The sequence below is a fragment of the Rana temporaria genome, chromosome 2 (assembly GCF_905171775.1).
Source record: "Rana temporaria chromosome 2, aRanTem1.1, whole genome shotgun sequence".
NCBI lineage: Eukaryota > Metazoa > Chordata > Amphibia > Anura > Ranidae > Rana > Rana temporaria.
Genome location: NC_053490.1, coordinates 166,296,654 through 166,312,531, shown reverse-complemented (window position 1 = coordinate 166,312,531; position 15,878 = coordinate 166,296,654). Strand labels below are relative to the sequence as shown.

Genomic DNA, 15,878 nt, shown 5'->3' with positions numbered 1-15,878 from the left:
TGTAGCCTTTCGGCTTCACGCCGGGAACCCTTCTGCGCATGCGTGAGGCCCCATTCCTCTCTCCTATTGGCCCGGTGGCCGGGGGAGGAGGGAGCCCTGCAGTGACGTCACGGGCCGTGCCCGGACTCCCGGAAGTGAGAAAGGATACCTGTCAAAGACAGGTATCTTCCCTCCCCCCGAAAGGTGCCAATTGTGGCACCAGAGGGGAGGGGGAATCAGATGAGCGGAAGTTCCACTTTATGGTGGAACTCTGCTTTAAAGTAACACAGTGGTGTATCGCAAAACATGGCCTGGTCATGAAGGGGGTAAATATTTCAGGGCTGAAGTAGTTAAAAATATAGCATATGATTCCATATCCAGTGTTAATTTGAATACTACATGTTATTTGGTAAAATCAAATGAATACATAAAACATGCTATAATAATGAAATCATAATCTGCCAAGTTCAAGATTTTTGGACTAAGATGATTTGCTTGATTGAAGAAAAAATAAAGTCAGTTTGCATAATGCACTTTTATCCACCTACCCTGTATTTTTCACACCCTGTCCTAAAGCTAATTAAGGAATGGCTAAAGGCTAAGTAAACCTTTGTTCACATTCCCCCCCCCCCTAAATTCCAGCTCCCCTATGTACCAATATAGCATTAATGTACTTATTTTACTCAAATAAAACAGCTTTCAAATAATTCTACACTGGCTTTCCCAACTCTCTTCATATCTGTTTTAACATACTGCTCGATTACTTCTGCATCACTTCCTGGACAGACATTAGGTCATGACACAAAAAGGGGGGTAGATGATGCAAGATGTGTGCTAATGAGATCAGTTGGTCAACTCCTTCCTGTGTCATGACCTAAAGTCTGTCTAGGAAGTAAGTCAGAAGTAATAGAGCAGTGTGTTTAAACAGCTATGAAGAAAGTGAGGTAAGCTTGTGAAGAATTTATGAAAAGCTGTTTTATTTTTGCAAAATATGTACATTAATGAAATAGGGGAGCTGGAATTTAGAAAAAACAAAGTGAATAAAGGTGAACCTAGTCTTTAAGGTCCCTTTCATGCTAATCCAGTGTGCTTCTTGCACAGTGTGGGTGCAGTGCAGTGCACCCATGGTTTTTGTGTGGGTTAGCTGCGCTTTGTCATAGACTTCTACTATCAGAAAGTGCACCAAAACAGCAGAACATAATAGAGGTCTATGGCAAAATCACAGCTAACCCACACAAAAACCACGGGTACACTGCGCTGCAGCCACGCTGTGGGAGAAGCACACTAGATTAATGGGAAAGGGGCTGAACCGGGCAGACTGCTAAATCCCACAGCTTACAGCAGCAGATGCCAAAATGCTTCACCAAATGCCATAACCCTTTTTTTTTTTAACTTCTGAATTCTTGTCACCCTTGGTCTGTTTATTTCAACAACTCAGACTAGAGCATGCAGTTCAGTTACTATTGCTTATTCCTTATCACTATCATCCTTTATAAACCCCAGCACATCTTTTGTGTGTCTTTTTGCCATGCAGTTAGTGACAGTATGATTTACTTTTTGCAAATTGGAAAAATAAAGAAGATATTTGTTTTTTTTGGAAGTTTAGAATGCTGAGATCTAAAATCAAGTGAACATTGCTTGGCTAGAAACATATTTTGTCAGTTGCAGCAGTTATATATCTTCTTCTAAACTTGCTACTCCAAAGACACAATTCAGATTACAGTGTAAATATATTTTTATAGGATCTTTCAGGCAAATGAAAATGCAGTCTCCTAGTAATGACTTCTTGCCTTGCTGTTTAGGAAAGAAAAATACATATAAAAAAAGGCTATACAACATCAGTTTTGTGATGAATGCATTAGTGACACCAAAAAGATATCTTTTAAAGGAACACAGAAAAATTAAACGTACACACAGTATTTCCAAAGCCAACCACAATGTTCAATCAAAATGGAAATTGAAGGATCATATATAGAATATTTGATATTTATACTGCACAAATAAAAATCCCTCTTAACATGTATTTTCACTAAACTCTTAGGCCCCATACACACGAGAGGATTTATCCGCGGATACGGTCCAGCGGACCGTATCCGCGGATAAATCCTCTCGAGGATTTCAGCAGATTTCTATGCGATGGCGTGTACACACCATCGCATTGAAATCCGCGCCAAAATCCTCTGGCGATGACGTGTCGCGCCGTCGCCGCGATTATGACGTGGCGACGGGCGCGACGCTGTCATATAAGGAATTCCACGCATGCGTCAAATCATTACGACGCGTGCGGGGAATCCCTTTGGACGGATGGATCCGGTGAGTCTGTACAGACGAGCGGATCCATCCGTGGGATCCGATTCCAGCAGATAGATATTCTGTGCATGTCGACAAATATTTATCTGCTGGAATTCGGAAATATCCGCGGATAAATATCCGCCGGAGTGTACACACCATAGAATCTATCCGCTGAAACCCATTGGATGGGATTTATCTGCGGATAGATTCTATCGTGTGTATGGGGTCTAAGGCCTCGTACACACGACCGTTTTCCTCGGCAAAATCCATCAAGAGCATTTTTGCCAAGAAAAACAGTCGTGTGTATGTTTTTTTTGTCAAGAAAACTGTCATGGATCTCAACGAGAAAAAAAGAGAACATGTTCTCTTTTTTCTCGTCAGGAGTCTCAATTTCCTCGTCATGTTCCTCGTCGGGCTGGTTTGCGACGAGAAACACATTTGTGTGTATGCTTAGAAACCCGTGCATGCTCAGAATAAAGTATGAGACGGGAGCGCACCTGCAGTAAAAGTAGCGTTCGTAATGGAGATAGCACATTCGTCACTCTGTAACAGACTGAAAAGCGCAAATCGTCTCTTACCAAACTTTTACTTAACACACAGTAACATGAGATTAGCAAAAGCAGCCCCAAGGGTTGTGCCAGTGGAATTGAACTTCCCCTTTATAGTGCCGTCGTACATGTTGTACGTCATCGCGTTTGAGAACGACAAGATTTTGTCTTGACAGTGTGTATGCAAAGAAAGCTTGACAAGATTCTCTACAAGCCTGACAAGAACCTCGTCGAGGAAAACGACGTTTCATTTACGACGAGATTCTCGGTCGTGAGGCCTTACTGTTATTTAAGGTGAAAACAGTAGCCCACAGAATTTATAGAAGTGTTTTTGTGTGTTCCATATCCAACCACTATAAGAGGGACAATATTTTGCATAGTGAAAGTCATTATCATATTATAACTCTGTAAGTGAAGTAAAAAAAAAAAGAAAAGAAACATTAACAGTTACGTTTATATTGGGACTGCTGCAGGAAGCTTAATAAAGAGTGTATATTGGTTTAATAGATATGTTCTTTAAGTATTATTGTCAGGATAGATTTTATTTTAATTTATTAAATAGTATATATTAATATTGTGAAGTCTTCTTTCCAGCCAGCAGGTGGAGATCTGTACTTTTTAAATATTTGAAGAATTGTATCACTATTGGTTGTGCTGAACTGAAGACTTTTTTTTAAAGAACTCAGTATGATTGATATACTAGAGGAGAAGCAATTGATAATTTTACAAAGTGAATGTTTATTGAGCTTAGTTAATAAGTTGATACTGTGTTTACTTCAGTGATCTGTTTATGGAAGAAATCCTCTTTTTAAAAATTCTGCTTATATATGACTGGATATTTAAAGACCGCCAAGCTAATGTAAACAGTATTGCACTCATTGTATGATATTACAAACAAGAAACTCACAACTGTATGGCAAAATTAACCTTTTTGTCCTAAGTTAAGATGGTGTCAGCACAAACTCAATACAATATCCATGACTAGATTAAGGCTTAGGTCGAAATTCACTAAAAGAAGGGTCCCTTGGTAGTGTGCAAAAGTTCACTGTATTGCATATCTAAAGTTCCCCACCAACATGGTACCTGCTAGATCCCCTCTGCCTATACACAACACAAAAGAAGAGACAAATGTACACTATATTGCCAAAAGTATTGGGATGCCTGCCTTCACACGAACATGAACTTTAATGGCATACCAGTCTTAGTCCGTAGGGTTCAATATTGAGTTAGCCGTGCAGCTATACCAGCTTGTGAGGTCAGGCACTGATGTTGGATGAGAAGGCCTGGCTCGCCGTCTCTGCTCTAATTTATCCCAAAGGTGTTCTATTGTGTTGAGGTCAAGCCAGTCAAGTTCCTCCACCCCAAACTCGCTCATCCATGTCTTTATGGACCTTGCTTTGTGCACTGGTCCAAATCATTTGGTGGAGGGGGGATTATGGCGTGGGGTTGTTTTTCAGCATCAGCATACCAAGACATTTTGGACAATTTTGTCCAAATTTGTGGGAACAGTTTGTGGCTGGCCCCTTCCTGTTCCAACATGACTGTGCACCAGTGCACAAACAAGGTCCATAAAGGCATGGAAGAGTGAGTTTGGGGTGGAGGAACTTTACTGGCCTGCATATAGTCTTTACCTTAACACGATTGAACACCTTTGGGGTTATTTAGAGCTGAGACTGCGAATCAGGCCTATTCGTTCAAGTTTAGTGCCTGACCTCACCAATTGCCCTTCTGGAAGAATGTTCAAACATTCCCATAGACACACACCTAAACCTTGTGGACAGCCATCTCAAAAGAATTGAAGCTGTTATACTGTAGCTGCAAAGGTTGGGCCAACTTAATATTGAACCCTAGGGACTAAGACTGGGATTCCATTGAAGTTTGTGTGCGTAATAAAGGCAATAGTCCCAATACTTTTGGCAATATTGTGTATCTCCATCCCCAGGTCTTGCTCAACTATATTTCTCTTCCATGTCTTTTGTATTAAACCTGTTCCTGCCAGGCATAGCACATCCATAGACAATGAAAATATGGTGTGACTGACAAATTTCTTTAAATTGATGGTGGCAGCACATGTTGTGCAGTATTGCATCAGCAAGCAGCCATGTTTGGTAAGTCCAAAATAAGGATGTCTTAATAATGCATTGGTTGTGTCACTTTTCCCATCCACAGGACAGTGGCAGTGATGCCATATTTTCTTACTCTATGGGTGCCAGTGCAATTCTGCTTGATGAGGGACAACTAAGACCATATATAAAATGGAAGGAAAGGTGTATGGCTAAGTGGGACTCTCCTTTACGGCCAGAAGCAAGAAAAAAACATAGAATTGTATGTATCTACTCCCACAAAGAGAATTGTAGCCACAGAAAACTTTCAACTGTAAATCTACTCCTTTAAGCAATATGTGTTTCTCCATTATATGCAGTTATAGGAATATATATTATTTACCTACTTTGTTTGTTTTAGAAGAAATGATTCTACTGTTGTCTGTCTTCAAAAGAGACTGAAGATTTTGTTTAAACAAAGTTTTTTCTTTTTGCCTCTAAACATAAGGATGCCCGAAAAGGGTTGTTGTAACAATATTTTCTTTGGCGTTTAATGTAGTTAGATGTATTATGAACAGATATTTTCCTGTACTTTCTAATGATATGATATATTAAAATACTGTATGTAAAAAGGTTTTGGTACTTTTGATTGTAAGAAGAATTGTAAGGCATCCTGTACACTGCTGCTGGTAAACGGACGTTTAGGAGCAGTTGGGCATTTTTTCAGCTGCCCCTGAACTCTCCTCTATGTTATCTTATCAGTACATGTACACAAGGTCATTTATGGGGACCGATGTTCTGAGGCATTTGAAACACCAAATGCCTGTAACAGCTGTTAAACACTGCTAAACACGGTAACTCGCATTTAACAGCGTTTCGTGTACAGATGTTTTTCATTTTAACAAATCTGAGGTGATTGTAGCCGTATTAGTGCAATTGTGACAGAGAAAATTAACCTCCCTGGCGGTATGATTCTTTCAGAAAAAACATGCTGAAAGCGGTACCATTATTTGCAAGGAAATTTGGCGTTTTATACTGTAGGTCTGTAATTTTTAGAAATAACTCACTTAAATCTGACCAAACAAGCTTCTAATAGGCATCCCGGGTATGACATTTTTTTAAAAACAAAATTATAAATTATAATATAATAAATAATTATAAATAATTATAACAAATAATAATATAATTATAATAAAAATTATTCAATAATGTAATCAAATCAAAATCACTGAAATTTGCTCAGTTGCAGAATTGTTGCTGTCATTATTTTTTTTTTTTTATGACGAATTTCCCCACAAATCGCTATCGCACAATTCTGCAAGTGATTATAATTTATTATCGCTGTTTTTTAGCTGATCTAAAACTATTTTTGACATAAAGGGACACTTTTGGTTGCTATGGACAATCTACAGTTTGCAGGGAGAAAGAAACGTTTTTATTATATAAAATTACATGCATGACACAGGACAGACCACTAGGGACAAGGGGGGTGTGTTTTTTTTACATACAGTACTGTAATCTATAAGATTACAGTATACTGTATGTAAAGTGTTTGTTTACTTTTTTGAATTTGGCGCCGTTCTCCGTCCCCGTGCGTCGTAACGTCGCAGGGAACGGAGATCGGCGTCACACGGAGGCACTGTGTGAATCAAGCAGGGTCCCGCTCGCTCACACAGCGCGGTGGCATCGCTGGATCCAGGGACAAGGTAAGTAACTTTGCCTGTGGATCTAGCGAGGCAAGCCCGAGTCTGACTCGGGGTTACCGCTCGCAGCAGGAAAATCTAACCCCGAGTCAGACTCGGGAACACCGCCAGGCAGGTTAAGTACTGTCCGTGATACTTTTTTTATTGGCACTAACATATAATTTTTCATTGACAAGCTTTCGGGGTGTGTCCCCTTCTTCAAGGTTGAGTATTGCTTGGACCTTGAGGAAGGGGACATACCCCGAAAGCTCGTCCATGAAAAATTATATGTTAGTACATAATAACAAAAAAAAGTATCACGGACAGTACTCAATTTTATCTGTCATTTTAACAAAAATAATTATATATATATTTTTTTTAAATGCTCCTAGACACAAACAGGGCATAAAAACGACATGTAAACGTGGGCTAAATGAATGTTTTTAAATGTTGGAATCTAGCTGTCAAGTTAAATCATTTAGGAGAGGTTAAACAATCAGGGAAGCAGCCGAGAGGCCCATGGTAACTCTGGAGGAGCTGCAGAGATCCACAGCTCAGGTGGGAGAATCTGTCCACAGGACAACTTGTGCACTCCACAAATCTGGCCTTTATGGAAGAGTGGCAAGAAGAAAGCCATTGTTGAAAGAGAACCATAAGAAGTCCTGTTTGATGTTTGTGAGAATCCATGTGGGGGACACAGCAAACATGTGGAAGAGGGTGCTCTGGTCAGATGAGACCAAAATTAAACTTTTTGGCCTAAAAGGAAAACGCTATGTGTGGTGGAAAACTAACACTGTATATCACCCTGAACACACCATCCCCACTGGGAAACATGGTGGTGACACCATCATGTTGTGGGGATGCGTTTCTTCAGCAGGGACAGGGAAGCTGGACAGAGTTAATGGGAAGATGGATGGAGCCAAATACAGGGCAATCTTAGAAGAAAACCTGTTAGAGTCTGCAAAAGACTTGAGACAGTGGCAGAGGTTCACCTTTCAGCCGGACAATGACCCTAAACATACAGCCAGAGCTACAATAGAATGGTTTAGATCAAAGTATATTCATGTGTTAGAATGGCCCAATAAAGGGCCTAAATCCAATTAAGAATCCGTGGCAAGACTTGAAAAGTTTGAGCTATTTTGCAAATAAGAATGGACAAAATTTCACTCTCTAGATGTGCAAAGCTGGTAGAGACATAACCAAAAAGACCTGCACCTGTAATTGCAGCAAAAGGTGGTTCCACAAAGTACTGACTGAGGGGGGCTGAATACAAATGCATGCCACACTTTTCACATATTTATTTGTAAAAAAAAAAATTAAAACCATTTATAATTTTCCCTCCACTTCACGGTTATGTGCCACTTGTTGGTCTATCACATAAACCCCCCCCCCCCCCCAAAAAAAAAATATGGTTTTGCCTGTAACATGACAAAATGTGGAAAATGTCAAGGGGTATGAATACTTTTTCAAGGCACTGTAACTCAATGCAGCACTTCCATACAAAATTGATCATCTGTACGTAGCCAATTCTCATAGGATTTACAATGTTACCTCTTTTTTGTTTTGTAACATTTCCTATAAAGCATACATAAGGTATATGTTTTGTACTTCTGTATTACAGCCATTTAGTAATATGGCTTGTTTTTCCCCCCCTCTTTAGTTTTCTATTGTTTGGTTTATATTTGCTTTAATGCCATTGATACCTTTCTGTTTATCTTTACCTACTGTTTTGTACAGTTTTCTGTATGTCTTGATGGCTATGTTTTTTTAATACTTTTCAACAAACAGTTTGTAAACAAAAACAAAAAAAACTTTATAAAATATGTAGGCTATTAAAAATTCTATAATTCCAAGCAATATATAATTTCATTCAACACTAAAATTTTAGCACATCTAAAACCAAAATCCTGCTTGTATAAATTTGAAAAATTCTATTTCACACTTAAGAGTCCCATAATAACATTTACTGTCCATAGAAATAATTGCTATAACAGCTTGGGATTAGTAATTTACAAATACTTAGTACAGTTATTGGGTAGACAAAAGAAGAAAAACACAATCTGCCCTATATTCCAAGTTGGATGGAAGCTTGTCTACTTGGACATATTTACTGATTGTTAATCTAGACACTTTACAGAGTCTCTAGGTTATGTGTCTACGCAGCAAATGAGCTGAACTAGCAAATGTTACTTATCTGTCTGGCAGTTGTGTCTTACTTACATTGAGCCATATATTTCATGAATTCCCTCTATGCGTTTATTAGATTCACCTGTTTTATGCTGTTTAAAAGGGGGGTTGTTGTACTCTAGAGCATTGTGTATGCTTATAAAATTGTGCAAAGGTTGCTTACATGAAAATGCTGAATAAAAAGTTCACTTTTTTTAGAAACAGAAAATACTATTCAGATTATAATGATTATAAATAGCTTTAAAATTATACTAAGAAAGCAATACCTTAGGTCAACTTTCCTGAAATTACATTTTGAGGACTATACATGATTTTATGGGATGTATTATGTAGCTGCCTTGGCCTCATGCTGAGAGATTTTTTTTTTGAATCTGCCCTTTCTGAAATGAGATGAGCATTAGATGTCCTTTTGTAATAGAATGTTTAGATATATGAGATGGTTGAATGGCAGAGGAGCTGTAACAGGCTTGAATAGTAGATCCTGACAGTCATGAATCACTCTGTGTATGATTACCATGACCTGTATTGTACATGCTGAAGACATGGGCAGGGATATTTTCATTTTTTTTATATATTTTTTATGTGCTACTGCGATTTTGAAGGTAAAATAGATACAATTCTAAGAGAGAGTTTAATCTTTACTTTATGTTTAGTCTCTCACACTCAGTAGCACAAAATATTATTATAAATTGAAACTTAAAAAAAAAAAAGTTAACTTCACCCTCCTGTGGGGCATGATAAATCACTGCAAAATCCATGAACAATGTTTTGGGCATCCCTGCCCTGTTCTTGACATTTGAAGAAAAGGGATGTTCACTGAACAGTGATTTATCATAAATAAAATGAAATAAAAAAAGTATTGCATATTTAATTAGTATTAAACCCTCACTATCTAAAACATTTTCCCGTTAGCTCCTTGATACTTTTACCAGTTTCCAGTAAATTTATCAGTATTATTCTCAAAAAATTACATCCGTCCACTTAAAATTTGTACAGCCAGGACTATTTTTGTGGCACTTCCTCAAACTTCTGTATAGGGGAATGCTCACATTTGTGTCATGTGGCTTTCTGCTTTAGGACTACATGTACTATAATTCCTTGCACTCAGCCTATAATATACAAGCATATCCACTCTAATACCATCAGTTGGTGTCTTACATAGGGACTAAAAGTCCCATGATTCCTAACCTCCTTCCCCTAATGCACATGGATATAAGATGTAATACCGTCAGGGGGTTTCCTGCAACTTCATGCACAGCCCATAATGCACAAGCCTGCTTTCTGTAATAGAGCTTTAGCTGATCTCTCCTCCCAAACCTTTGCAGTCTGTGCTGGGAGCACTTACATTATGGTGACCCCAGAGAGACCCTGCATGGAAAAGTAGCCATTCTATTGGCAGACTTTATTGCAAGATTGTACTGAAAACACAAGCTATAGAGACAAATGGGACAGCATAATAGTACATGAAGTATGGCTGTACATATACATTTTTTAAAGGGGAGTTTTGATAACAGTTTAATTAAAATGAAACAATCCAAATTAATTTGACGTGCAGACTTTCAACTTTAATTCAAGGGAATGAACATAAATATCATGTACACATTTTAGGAACTGCAACCATTTTTATACACAGCCCCTCCCATTTCTTAAATGCATTTGGGCAAACTAATATAATCATAAATAAAATATTATTTTTTAATATTTTGTTGAGAATCCTTTAATGCCAATGACTGCCTGAGGTCTGTAACCCATGGACATTACCAAAGACTGGGTTTCCTCCTTGCTGATGCTTTGCCAGGCACTAACTGCAGCTGTCTTCAGGTGTTCTTTGTTTGTGGGTCTTTCTGCCTTTAGTTTTGCCTTCAGCAAGTGAAATGCATGCTTAATTGGGTTGAGATCAGGTGATTGACTCAGCCATTGCGGAATATGCCACGTATTTTCCTTCAGAAGCTCCTGGGTTGCTTTTGCTGTATGTTTTGGATCATTATCCATCTGTACTGTGAAGTGCCGTCTAAACAACTTTTCTGCATTTGAATGAATCTGGGCTGACAGTATATCTCTAAACACTGCAAAATTCATATGGCTGCTTCTGTCTACTGTAACATCATCAATAAACACCAATTACCCAGTGCCACTGGAAGCCATGCATGCCAATGCCATCACACTGCCTCCACCACGTTTTACAGATGATGTTGTGTGCTTTGGATCATGATCTGTTTAAAACCTTCTCCCATTCCTCCCGTCATTCTGGTACAGATTAATCTTAGTTTCATCCGCCCAAAGAATGCTTTTCCAGAACTGATTTGACTTTTTTAGATTTTTTTGGCAAAGTCTAATATTGCTTTTCTATTCTTAAGGCTTATGAATGGTTTGCACCTTGTGGTGAATCCTCTCTATTTGCTCTTATAAAGCCTTCTCTTGATTGTAGACTTTGACAATGATACGCCCACCTCCTTGAGAGTGTCCTTCACTTGTCTGGATGTTGTGAATGGGTTTTTCTTTACCATAGAGAGGATCCTGTGATCATCCACCACTGTTGTCTTCTGTGGACATCCAGGTCTTCTTATGTAGCTGAGCTCACCAGTGCTTTCTTCTTTCCTCAGAATGTACCAAACTGTTGATTGTGCCACTCCTAATGTTGCTGTTATCTTTCTGATGGATTTGTTTCTTTTGTGAAGCCTTACAATGGTCTGTTTCACTCGCATGGACAGCACCTTTGAGTCCATGATGTAGGTTCATAGCAATAGATTCCAAATGCAAATACCACACTTAGAATCAACTCCAGACCTTCTATCTGCCTTATTAATGAAGAAATAATGAAGGAGTAGCCCACCCCTAGCCATGAAACAGCTTTTGATTCAATTGTCCAATTACTTTTGGTCCCTTAAATAGGGGGAGTGGCTATTCTTAAGAGCTGTCGTTCCTAAATCCTTCCTCCGATTTGCATGTGCGTAACCTCAAATTAAACCTGAGAGTGTGCACTTTCAGCCCATATTCATTATATAACTATAGCTTGAATATGTTTTGGTAAATATCAGATTTTTTTTTAAAGTGTCCTGATGCGTCACGGTGCTCGAAGGGAACAGAGCCTGGCACAGTGATAGATTGAACGAAAGACACAGCCCACACACACAGTGGGAGGACATTGCAGGATCCTGGGGACAAGAGAAGTAACTTTGCCTGGATCCTGCGATGCAATCCAGAGTGTGGCTCGGGGTTACCGCTTTTGGTAATGAAAATTCACCCCGAGCCACACTCGGGATTACCGCTATGGAGGTTAAAGTAGTGCAGTGCTAAATTGCAAAAAATGGCTTGGTTATGAAGGGGTAAAATCAGAGCTAAGGTGGTTAAAGGCTATTTACCTCTCATAACCTAAGGGTCTGCTTTGAGCATGCTATTTTTGCCTGAAACTAGAAAAGGAAAAATATACACTTGCAAAGACATCTCCTACCTATAAAGTAATGGGTGTTTGGCGTGGGAGATTGTTTAGTTTGGCACAGTTTACCACCACATTATCTATTATTTCCACAATTACATTATTATTCTTATTATTCTTATTATTATTACTTATCTTTAGCTTGCTTGAACATGGGTACTTTTTTGTGTGAAATATGTGTTCACTTAGTTGTATCCAAAGCACAACTGCAGCAGTGAAACAGTTCACTGGATTGTAAAAGTGTATCTGCATTGCTTGACCTTGTCTCTGAGATCTTAAAGAAGCTTATGTGCACTGTTGCTTGAACTTAGAAAATAAAACACAATGTAAGCAGAATACAGTCTTCAGCAGAACTTTGTACAGTATGATGCTTGACTGGACCGGTGCATAAGGCAATGCACCTGCTTTCCTACTATACATAGTACCAATACTACAATGACCCCACAAAGTAAAACATTTGCCTACAAATGATACAATAATGAAGCTTGTATTAAACAAGAAATAATACAAATACTGCCATTTTTTTCACCTGTTCAGCAATCTAAGGATATATATGCTGGTAATTTGTATAGTGTATTTGTTGTTTTATTTTGCTTATCTGCTATTGACATATTGTTTGCTGTTTTCCTGTACACAACTGAATTGTTGTTTCGTTTGTTACTGTTTCCAACAGGAACGAGTTCCAGATAGTCCTTCCCCTGCACCTTCCCTTGAAGATGGGCGAAGACCTGGAAGTCACCCTTCATCCCACAGAAGTAGCAGTGTTTCTAGCTCCCCAGCAAGGACTGAAAGTTCCTCAGACAGAATACGTATGTTCTATATTTCATCATTCAAAACAACATTAAAAACAACATTTTACCTTTTAGTATCCTAATAGTTTACTCACATACAACTTAAAACTGCATGTCAGTAAACCACACAGTGGGGTTGATTTACTAAAAGGAATATAGGTTTTTCACTTAGCAAAGTGAATGTGAGTAGATAAAGTGAACTTGTGTGTATTATGAATATCCAATTATGTGTGAGAAGATTTAAGTTATAATTAAGATTAAAAAATATAAGTGCACAATCAAGTAAGCTATTATACTGTAGGTCCACATATTTAGTGCTTTATCTTTTGCCTGTCCTATTTTTTTGTAGATATAGAAGCTATTATTATTATTTTGCAGTATGCACTATTTGGCAGATGGTTAAAATTAAAGCTGAGTGCAGTGTATGCATGGCCTATTTTACAATTTAAGAGATACCATAGATAAAATAACTGGTTTCCCTTTATCCACACTATATTACCCAAAAGTATTGGGATACCTGCCTTAACACGTACATGAACTTTAATGTCATCCCAGTCTTAGTCCCTAGGGTTCAATATTGAGTTGGCCCACCCTTTGCAACTATAACAATTTCAACTCGTCTGGAAAGCCTGTCCACCATGTTTAAAAGTGTGTCTATGGGAATGTTTGTTCTTCCAGAAGTGCATTTGTGAGGTCAGGCACTGATATGGACAAGAAGGCCTTGATGAATGCTCTAATTCATCCCAGAGGTGTGCTATCCGGTTGAGGTCAGAACTCTGTGCAGGCCAGTCAAGTTCCTCTACCCCAAATTCATTCTTCCATGTCTTTACTTACCTTGCTTTGTGCACTGGTCCAAATCATTTGGTGGATTGGGGGGGTTATATTGTGGGGGTTATATTGTGGGGTTGTTTTTCAGGTGTTGGACTTGGCCCCTTAATTCCAGTGAAGGGAACTCTAAGAGCCCTTTCACACTGGTACGTTTTTGCCGCGTTTTCATGGTAAAAATATCGCTATTAAAACGCTCCAAAAACACTCCAAAAACGCCCCCTCCATTGAAATGAATTGAAAACGCTGTAAAAACGCAGTAAAATCATGGTAAAAAAAAAGTAAAATTGTTGTAAATCGCGCTATTTTAACGCTCCGATATAGGCGTTTCCAGTGTGAAAGGGCTCTTAAGGTGTCAGCATACCAAGACACTGTGGACAATTTTATGCTCCCAGCTTTGTGGGAACAGTTTGGGGATGGCCCCCTCATGTTCCAACATGACTCTGCAGTGAGTGCACAAGCCAGTATTGTATACTATTTTGGTGCTTTATATCTCCTATTGATTTACCGGAAAATAAATCCCTCTTTCCCTCTTAGCAACCAAGCACTTTATATGTTGCTAGGGCAGATTAGAGCATTTAAGGGAGATATTGATTGTGTGCTAGAAGGGTATACATTATCTATTCTTCAGTCAGACACTTTATACATGATGCCAAAGTGAGCATGACGTGTCACATTTTCTGTTTTACTCTTTTATCAAAAAATGTTGTGAAAAACTCTGTTTAGTATAGAAAATCTATTTATTGTTACCCATGATAATATGTAGAAATACAAACTATCAAGAATGTTTCATTCTTTTCATAAGCTGTCCATCAAAATGGCTTGTCAATGAACCAGATGTTGATGGGATTGTCTCCAAATATTATACCGGGTCCAAAAGAAGGTGATCTTGCCGGTCATGAAGCTGGGCATGAGGCAAAAAGGATACATATGGAGAAAGGTTAGTTTGTTTAAAATTCTACCCATGCTTTAAATAAAATGGCCACACAGCAAGAGTTAAAAGTATTTTCAGAACTTTAAACCTAGCTTCCTACTTCCAGGTAGGAAAAAAGGGAATTTGGTCTGTATTGTTTTAAATTATATATTATTACTTGCAAAAGTATCAGTTGATTTTGTTTTAAAAGGTTAACTTAAAATTTTTGATTGCTGTAAGAATTAAACTTGATGTAAAAAGACTGGTCTTAGGTTTTAACCATATAGAAAAAAAGAAGTACCTTGTATCCCTCGGGCCACAGAAGGATCACTCCATATTAGATTTAAAAAATATATATATTTCCCGATAGAATAAAACATTTATACCTAGATTCAGGTACGGCGGTGCATCTTTCCGGTGGCGTAGCGTATCGTATTTACGCTACGAGCCGTAAGTCAGAGAGGCAAGTGCTGTATTCACAAAGCACTTGCCTCCTAACTTACGGTGGCGTAGCGTAAATGTGGCCGGCGTAAGCCCACCTAATTCAAATGAGGATGAGGGGGGCGTGTTTTATGTAAATTATTGGTGACCCGAGGTGATTGACGCATGCGCCGTCCGTGTACATATCCCAGTGTGCATTGCTCCAAAGTACACCGCAAGGACGTATTGGTTTCGACGTGAACGTAAATTACGTCCAGCCCCATTCACGGACGACTTACGCAAATGACATAACATTTTCAAATTTTGACGCTGGAACGACGGCCATACTTAACATTGACTAGGACAACTAGAGGCAGCTTTATCTTTACGCGGCATATCTCTTATGGAAACGGCGTATCTTTACTGCGACGGGCGCACGTACGTTCGTGAATCGGCGTATCTAGTGATTTACATATTCTACGCCAAACTCAACAGAAGCGCCACCTAGCAGCCAGCGGAAAAATTGCACCCTAAGATACGACGGCGTGGAAGACTTACGCCGCTCGTATCTTAGCCTAACTTAAGTGTATCTGGTTTCCAGAATACGCTTAAATTTACGACGGCGCAGATTTAAAGTTACAACAGCGTATCTACTGATACCCCGGCGTAACTCGCTCTGAATCTGCCTATTAGTATGTTTTTTATTTATTTTTTCTTAAATAAGCCACCCATTGTCTCCTTTCAGAAAATAAAGGGGGTTGAT

General features: G+C 38.8%; 1 protein-coding gene across 4 annotated transcripts in view; it reads left to right on the top strand.

The window, feature by feature from the left end:
• The window catches only part of DACH1 (dachshund family transcription factor 1), a 411,353-nt gene that overhangs the window by 298,467 nt on the left and 97,008 nt on the right, over nt 1–15,878 (top strand). For 2 of the 4 annotated variants that reach the window (XM_040341360.1, XM_040341358.1), the window contains 3 exons: nt 4,989–5,144; nt 12,840–12,975; nt 14,588–14,722. In XM_040341360.1, coding sequence (XP_040197294.1) covers nt 4,989–5,144; nt 12,840–12,975; nt 14,588–14,722 — 427 coding nt within the window. The remainder of the gene's footprint in view (nt 1–4,988; nt 5,145–12,839; nt 12,976–14,587; nt 14,723–15,878) is intronic. The other 2 variants (XM_040341359.1, XM_040341361.1) reach the window with 1 other exon arrangement.